This window comes from Bison bison, unplaced genomic scaffold (assembly GCF_000754665.1).
Source record: "Bison bison bison isolate TAMUID 2011002044 unplaced genomic scaffold, Bison_UMD1.0 scf7180017864492, whole genome shotgun sequence".
In the NCBI taxonomy this organism is placed as follows: Eukaryota; Metazoa; Chordata; class Mammalia; order Artiodactyla; family Bovidae; genus Bison; species Bison bison.
Genome location: NW_011495051.1, coordinates 5,658,662 through 5,667,608, shown reverse-complemented (window position 1 = coordinate 5,667,608; position 8,947 = coordinate 5,658,662). Strand labels below are relative to the sequence as shown.

Sequence of the window (8,947 nt, the reverse complement as noted above, 5' to 3'; positions counted from 1 at the left end):
ATGTATGGCAAACCCCACAATATTGTAAAGTAATTAGCTCCAATTAAAATAAACTGAAAAAAAAAAAAAAGCCAAGAAACTTGTGGGTAAAACATTTTTCAGAGAGAAATATTTAAACAGAGCCTGGGCAAATACTACTTCTACTTCATAGTGATTTTGTTTTAAAAAATATGCCTTCTTACCCCAAGAAAACTTCATACGTACAGATATAAGAACCCTTGAATCTTTGTTAATACTAACACCACAGAAAAAACTTTCAATAAGGTAACTTTTTGTCTTAAGGGCAACTGTTTGCTAAGTTAAAGAGATTTTACATAGGACAAGGGTAGATAAATGGACACTCTCTTGCCATCAATATGGATTCCAAGCTCATCAGAAGAGGCCAGCTTGGAAATAGGTCTATGCAGTTTCCCCCAGTTCCAAGAGCTTTCCTTTGACTATGCCTGAGTTGCAGACAGCTGTGACTCCCTGGAAAGTCTACTGACTTCTGCCTCTGCCTCTCCTTTTATAAGGGGAGAGAGTGGACAACACAATCTAGAGGACATGCTTTCTCTCTGATCCAAGGCATTGGAGAGACTCTGAAATCTATACCCATAAACACAAGATTCTGAGGCCATTAACATCATCAGATACTGTTGTAGATGAAAAAAAATACATTTGTGCCTGGGTAGGTATTTGCAACGTCTACTGATATTGTAATGTTTTCTTTCCCTCGGCTGGGATACATTCTACAAAAATAAGAATGGAAGTTGCTTTCTGCACTTCATAATAGCTTTAGAAGGACCAGGGCTCCAGGTCTTCTTTACAACTCACAAGCTCCCTTAGCAACAGAGTAGACCTTCCTTTCCCTGAAAGAACACTGTGCCTGAAATTTCCTTACTATACCTTGTAACAAACACCAACCTACCTAATTCACCAGAGCAGGTGCAGAGAGTCATTTTGTGAATCCATCAACTTATTTAAGAACATTACCTTACTGTGGGGGCTTCCCAGGTGACTCCAATGAATGAGGTGACTCATTCATCTACCAATACAGAGACTCAAGTTTGGGCCTTGGTTTAGGGAGATCCCCTGGTGTAGGAGATGGCAACTCACTCCAGTATTTTGCCTGGGAAATCCCATGGACACAGGAGCCTGGTGGGCTGTGGTCCACTGTTGTTGTTTAGTTGCTCAGCTGTGTGACCCCATGGACTGCAGCACGCCAGGCTTCTCTGTCCATCACCAACTCCCAACCTGCTCTAACTCATGTCCATCGAGTCGGTGATGCCATCCAACCATCTCATCCTCTGTCGCCCCCTTCTCCTGCCTTCAATCTTTCCCAGCATCAGGGTCTTTTCTAAGGATTCAGCTCTTCACATCAGATGGCCAAAGTACTGGAGCTTCAGCTTCAGCATCAGTCCTTCCAATGAATAGTCAGGATTGATCTCCTTCAGGATTGACTAATTTGATTTCTTTGCAGTTCAAGGGACTCTCAAGAATCTTCTCCAACACCACAGTTCAAAAGCATTAATTCTTCAGCATGCAGCCTTTTTTATGGTCCAGCTCTTACATCCATACATGACTATTGGGAAAAAACCATTGCTTTGACTATATGGACCTTTGTCTGCAAAGTAATGTCTCTGATTTTTAATATGCTGTCTAGGTTTGTCATAGCTTTTTTTCCCCAAGGTGCAGGTGTCTTTTAATTTCATGGCTACAGTCACCATCTGTAGTGATTTTGGAGCCCAAGAAAATAAACTCTGTCACTGGTCCATAGGGTTGCAAAGAGTTGGACATGACTGAGCAACTGAACACACACACACACACACACACACACACACACCTTACTGTGAAGGAAATATGGTATAAAAATGCCTTTTTAAAGGTTATTCACATAAAATATTGGCTACCAACTGAGTAAAAGAAAAACATTACATGTTCATAGAGATTGCAAATACCAGCCCTCCAAACGTATTGAGTTTTTTCATCTACAGTAGTATCTGATGGTGTCAGTAACCTCGAATTCTTGTGTTTGTGGGTACAGATTTAGGAATCTCTCCAATACCTTGGATTTGAGAGAGACCATGTCCTCTGGATTGGGTTGTCTAGTGATTGGGTTGTCTACTGATTTGGTTATCCACTCTCTTCCTCTATAAAAGGAGAGTCAGAGACAGAAGTCAGTGGACTTTTCAGGGAGCCACAGCCTGACTGCATCTCAAGAGTGGTCAGAGGACAACTCCTGGAACTGGAGGAACCTGCATTGACCAGATTTCCAAGTTGGCCTCTTCTGGTGAGTGATGGCAAGAGAGTATCTGTCTGTCTACTTCTGTCTTTTGTAAAATCTTTCTGTGTGAGGTAGATGTAGTGTTTGCCTAGGCTCTGTTTAAATAGTTCTCTCTGAAAAAATGTTTTACCCACAAAGTATTTGGTCTTTTTCTCTTCAAAACTTCACTTCTCTGCTTCACATGCCATCAGTTTGACCTTTCCCAATCTCTTCATCATTAATACTTGTCATTAATATTTTTTCTTTCTTATTTCTCTTCCCCCATATCTCCATCTTTCTCTGTTACTGTGTTGTCCTTATTATCACAGCACTTTACTGTACCTAACACTGTAGTAAACATTCTTTCTCTCATCAAGATTCAAATAAACTGGGGCAATGATTTTGTTAAGTGAAATTCTGAATCGTGGATTTTAGTCCACAACTTGGCATATAATAGATGCTCTGTAAGTGGGAGGATCAAGTGCTTTTTTCCTCCAAACTGTGGCATCTTAGATGTTGCTGCTGCTGCTAAGTCGCTTCAGTCGTGTCCGACTCTGTGCGACCCCATAGACGGCAGCCAACCAGGCTCCCCCGTCCCTGGGATTCTCCAGGCAAGAACACTGGAGTGGGTTGCCATTTCCTTCTCCAATGCATGAAAGTGAAAAGTGAAAGTGAAGTCGCTCAGTCATGTCTGACTCTTAGCGACCCCATGGACTGCAGCCCACCAGGCTCCTCCGCCCATGGGATTTTCCAGGCAAGAGTACTGGAGTGGGGTGCCATTGCCTTCTCCGCTTAGATGTTGAGAGGGGTAATATTAATAATTATGTCGGGACTACAGAAATGAAATGATATTTGTATTTTCTCCTTTAAATATATCTTCTGAGGAAAGAAGTGTTAGGTGTAAAAGAAAGGATACCCTGATTAGGTTTACATTTTAAGTAGATTATGGTGATCAGATTCTTACATGGATTAACAGAGAAAGGAGTTGAAATCCTACTGAAAGTTGATTGATAACAATAAAGGTGATATCATTGTATAACTGAAGTTGATTTTTTGAGAAAACTTCAGAGAGTGTTTTTGGGAGTTTGAATAGTTTCTTTCAAAAAAGTATATTCGAGCTCCTTCTAAAAGCAAAGTGACTAAGTGAGCATGCCATTGTAAACCACTGAGTATCAAATTTAATGAGAAAATCAACACAAAATGAAGAGCTGATAAAACATGCATTTCAAAATTGGAAACTAATAGAGAAAATGCATTGTTAATTTGATGACTGGGTCTGGAAAGGTCACTCTTGGAAATGGTGTTTTGCAGGAAGGCGGAAACGTGCCTAGAGGCCATAGCAGCATCGCTGGGTCCCTGTGGAGGTGCTCCTAGAGGCATTTTCCTGGGGTACCTGAGGTTCCCACTGCAGAGCCAGGACATGTCTGGTCTGCATTCATCCCTGAGACCTCTCTCATCTCCCTCAGCTATGGGAAATCAGGCTGAAGCAACCGAGTCTGTGATGGAGAAAACCTGGAAATCTGTTCCTATGAGAAGGCAACAGAAAGAGGCCGAACAAATCCGTAAACTTTTCATTGGCGGCTTGAGCTTTCAAACCACAGAAGAAAGTCTGAGGAAGTACTACCAGCAGTGGGGAGAACTCACAGACTGTGTGGTCCTGAGGGACTTTGCCAGTCAACGATCAAGAGGATGTGGTTTTGTCACCTTTTCATCCGTGACCGAGGTGGATGCTGCCATGGCGGCCAGACCCCATTCCATTGACGGCAGAGTGCTTGAACCCAGACGTGCCGTCCCAAGAGAGGCATCTGGACAGCGGGGGGCTCACTGGACCCTGAAGAAGCTGTTCGTTGGTGGAATTAAGGAAGATACCGAGGAGCATCATCTTAGAGAGTACTTTGAGAAATATGGAAAAATCGATGCCATTGAGATCATTACTGATAGGCAGTCAGGCAGGAAAAGAGGCTTTGGATTTGTGACTTTTGATGACTATGATCCTGTGGATAAGATAGTGTTGCAGAAATACCATGCCATCAATGGTCATCATGCAGAAGTCAGGAAGGCTTTGTCAATATGGGAAATGCAGCAAGTCCAAGGTTCTAGAAGTAGAAAAAGAGACCCTTTTGATTTTAGTGTTTCTTCTAGTGGGGGTGGAAATTTTGGACGAGGGCCAGGAACTAAATTTAGAGGAGAAGCTGATGGATATGGAAATGGCCCCAGGTCTAGGGATGGCTGTCAAGGGTATGGAGGAGGACCTGGAGGTGGGAATTTGGGAGGTTACCCTGGTTATGGAGGACGAGGTGGAGAATATGCTGGTCGACGTCCTGGGTATGGCAACCAGTGGGAATTCTCTGGAGGTGGTTATGGCAATCATTTTGGAAATTACGACCAGCAACCTTCTAACTATGGTCCAATGAGAAATGGAAACTTCGGCGTTGGCAGGAACAAGGCGGCCCCATATGGTGGAGGCAATTATGGCCCAGGAGGCAGTGGCGGAAGTGGGGGTTATGGAGGCAGAAGTGGATATTGAGCTTCTTCCTGTTTGCCCTGGGCTTAACTGTCTAAATAGCAGAGGATGAGAGCCCAGATAAACAGTTTCAGGTTTTTGAATTAAGGACATTAAGGAAACTCTTATCTCAGTCATGAATAAATAGTGATGTGGCAGAAGACAACAGAACAGGTCCAGAGAGCCATTCTGTTGGTGGGTTGGAAGGCTGTATAAAAAGACACTTGTGAATTTTATGCAAGTGAATTTGAAAACTTTGATGAAATAGATATATATATCTATATCTATATATTTTAGTAAAAGACAAGTTACTTGTCCTCTTCCTGGAGGGGTCAAAGAAAATAATTCTATATCATATAATGAAATTATATTTAGACTTAGAAGGCTTTCTACCAAGAAGAAAATGCCTTGGAGACAGTTTCTCAGCTTCTTCCTGTTTCTTTGTTGTCGTGGTCTTTGTGAGATTGTAGAAGCATTCCTTCTTTGATAACATAAAATTTGCAAGTTTCAGGTGACATGTAAAAACTTTTTAAAGATATTACTCAAGTTTTGAAAAGCTATTAGCTAGGAGTATGTTGTAATAAGAAATAATGTTATTCATTAAATTTTAGAGTATAGAGGTATGAAGCAGTTGTAGGTTTTTTATTTAATAAAATAATTCTAAAAGAAAAACAATTGTAGTTTGTCTGCTTTCATTTATAGCTTTTTGTACTTTAAATTTTTATTTTTATTTATTTTTGTTTTTTTGTTTTCACACACTTTATTCAGAAGTTTAGAAGTTAAAATGTGGGCATCCCCCCAACCCCCGCCCTGCCAAGAAAAATCATCCCATGCCACTTTCCAGCATACAGACTATCACCCTCCTGTTCTCATTCTTACCACACACTCTTGCAAAACACATGGGGGTCAAGACCCCAACTATTTGGTAATCCAAAGAAACTACATAGTTACACAAAAGACTCTCACTTCCTTTTCACCAGCAAACCATGAATGAAAGAATAAGGGGCAAACACATGATCTTCATCCAGAGTTAATATTTCCCTAAAATTCTTTTTCCTTCCTCTAAGTCATTAAAACCCAGAGGTTTCACTTACTACTGTCACTTTGATAATTTTTTTTTTTCCTGAATGGCTAAGCTAGGACATACTTTCCTTTCATAGCTGATGTTTACAACCTCAAGACTGGCAGGAAGCAGTCTCCCAGTTGTGACTTGGCTACGACACTCTGCAATATGCAAAGTTATCACATAGGTGCAAATGACGCTTTAAGAGTCATCAAAAATTTTTAAAGCAGTAATGCATTAATATGGAGCCTCCACATTTTTCTGATGCAGCAGAAGTTCTCTAAAGGTGGTGGCAGCTGTGAAAGAAAAGGCACTTTGTGCTAAAATTCAGAGGGTCTCTCTTCAGAGACCACCCCAGCAGAGAGGCCTGGTCAGCCCAGGCCCGCAGGTGACCCTTTAGGGTGGAGAGGACCATCCCCCAGGAAGGCATCTGCAAAGGAAAAATTTGTAATCATGATTCCAAGGCAAGATGGTTACTTGAAGTTGGGAGAGGAGAAACACTGAGAATACAAATACGGCCGCACCAGGGACTGAGGCGTGAGCTGTACAAGCGTCTGCAGGCGGGCTCTGCACTGTGTACTGGGCTGGCTCCCTCCCCGCTCCAGGAGGTCCTGGAGACACAACAGGAGCAGCACCTTAGCCAAGAGGGTTCCCGGCCTCCTGCTCTGCCCAGGCTCCCCCTGCTGTGTTCTCAGGAAGGCGCTTAGGTCCTGTTGGCAGCACTTGTGGGTACTGCTGGTCCATGGCAATATCCAAGGGGATTTTCTGATACAGTCGTGAAGAGAAGGTGAGGATTTTCCACGTGATCTGAGCCTCCTTGGTGATGCCCAGCAGCCTTTGGGCCTTCTAAGAACAAAGATGGATCAAGCTGGCCTCCTCCATCAACACTCAGAAAAGCAGCAGGAGTATTTTAGATGGGCAGGAGCAAATAAATCAAAATGGACTGAGAGACTTTATCCTAGTACCATAAATAAAGTGCACCATGATTGGAGGCTATAAAAAGCCACTTGCCAGAGGCTGAGGTCTGGGGAGAAACCACCATAACCACCCATGCAGAATGGCGAATCATTTCCTTCAGCCAGCATGCTGGCTGCTGACACTCTTTATTGCTTTATTTCCTTTAGTACTATAAACTTTTAGCCGTAAAGAAAAAAAATACTTGGTGGGCTTGACAGGAAGCATGTCACAAAAACCCAGAACTGGCTGATAATAAGTTTATATTACAGTCTCAAAGTTGGATGATGGCTGTTTTTCCCCCTTCGTTCTGATGAACTTAGGAAAATTTGAGGTTTTTTAAAAACATCAGATTGGCTCATGATACTTCTAAAGAACAGGACAGCCATTCATGGCCAACATAGTAGAAACAGTTGTCTTTGTTCCACCGGTCATCAGATGTTATGGAAGAGAATCCACTCAGTATCACCATGGTCACCATGTTGGTGGGTTCCATAAACTTTCTGGAAACTCTTTCAAAAGAGTATGTGAGAAGAAAACCATGATGTTGTACAAAGAACTCTGCTCAATTTAGGATCCCTTTTCAAGGAAAACTATTTTGCTGCTTTCATGTAGGAAGGTATCTCCCCCCGTGCAGTCAGGACCTCAAAGCGCTTGTAGGTGTAATTGATGAAGACCCAGTCTTTGTTCTTGTAGTCTGTGTCAGGGTGATTACTTGTTGCCACTGTTGGCTTAAGAATATCAGATTCTGGAAACTCATCGAAGTTTGAGGTATCATCAATGCTTTTGATTTCAATAGATATTGCAGCAGGTCTCTCTCTGATATGTTCCCAGTCAACACCTTCAAAAAAAGAATTATTTTTGATTTCCTCAACTCCAGGGGCTCTAATTCTATGTTCCCATTCACAGCAGAATCTCAAAATTAGATCCTTGGCTTTCTCAGAAATAGGAACTTCTGGAGGAGAAGTCAAAGTTTCTTTCCAGTTCATCACCTTCTTATATGTCTCTTGAGGGGTCTCAGAACAGAAAGGTGGGTAGCCAATGAGCATTTCATACATGATCACCCCCAGCGACCACCAATCACAGAGCTTGTTGTACCTGGTCTGCATGAACACCTCAGGAGCAATGTAGTCAGGAGTGCCTACTGTGGAGAAGGCTAGCTGACGTCTATTTCTTTTCCAGGTTTCTGCTTTCCTTTTGGAATTCATGTTCTGAAAAGTGAAATCACTGGGGAGGCTGTGGTTCAGATTTCTATAAAATTCCGTCCTGTGTGCTTTTTTCAGTCCTGTGCAAAGGCCAAAGTCAGAAAGCTTCACATGGCCCTTGCTGTCCAGGAGAAGGTTGTCTGGTTTGATGTCTCTGTGGATGAAGCCAAGTTGGTGAATAGAGTCTATGGCTAATACTGTTTCTGCTATATAAAACTGAGTTTCCTCTTCTGTCAGCATGTCTTTTTTCATCAACAGGGTCATCATGTCCCCTCCAGGCAGGAACTCCATGATTAGGTAGAGGTTTAGCTTATCCTGAAAACTATAGAACATTTTCACAACCCACAAACTGTCTGCCTCCACTAGAATGTCACGCTCCGCACGAATGTGGCCAACCTGCTCTTTTTCAAGTATATCTGCTTTACGAAGTATTTTCATTGCATACACATGGCCCGTATCTTTCTTCTAAACAAGCCGCACCTCACCAAAGGCTCCTCTGCCTATTACTCAAAATCTTCCAGTCCAAGTCTTGTTCTCTTCAAATGAAGAAACTCTGTTTCCTTCTGAGCATGCGCTGATCTCCGGAGTCGTTTCTCTTCATCTTTGAGGCCTTCTTCTTCCATCACTTTTTCTAACTTCTTTTGTCTCATTTCTCGTTCTTCATGTTGAGCAATAAGGTTGCTATAAAAATTCTCCAGTGTCACTTTGGTCATTGTCACCCTTTCCTTTGTGTGACTACTCATAGACGAGCAAGGTGTTGAGCCTGTCATTGCCATGGCCAGCATCAAGGTCTTTTCCAATGACTCAGCTCTTCACACCAGGTAGCCAAAGTATGGGAGCTTCAGCATCAGTCCTTCCAATGAATATTCAGGGTTGATTTCCTTTAGGATTGACTGGTTTGATCTCCTTGCAGTCCAAGGGATTCTCAAGAGTCTCCTCCATCCAGCACCACAATTCAAAAGCATCAATTCTTTGGCATT

At 42.4% G+C, this 8,947-nt stretch overlaps 1 protein-coding gene and 1 pseudogene across 1 annotated transcript; one reads left to right on the top strand and one right to left on the bottom strand.

Moving 5' to 3' along the window:
* Positions 1–3,743: 3,743 nt before the first annotated feature.
* On the top strand, positions 3,744–4,769 carry LOC104979922 (annotated as a pseudogene).
* A 2,586-nt stretch (positions 4,770–7,355) lies between these two features.
* LOC104979746 (serine/threonine-protein kinase 38-like) lies at positions 7,356–8,817 on the bottom strand. The gene is given in 2 exon segments (XM_010828257.1): positions 7,356–8,473; positions 8,476–8,817. Coding segments are annotated over 2 exon segments (1,395 nt in total). The 5' UTR covers positions 8,753–8,817.
* Positions 8,818–8,947: the final 130 nt, after the last annotated feature.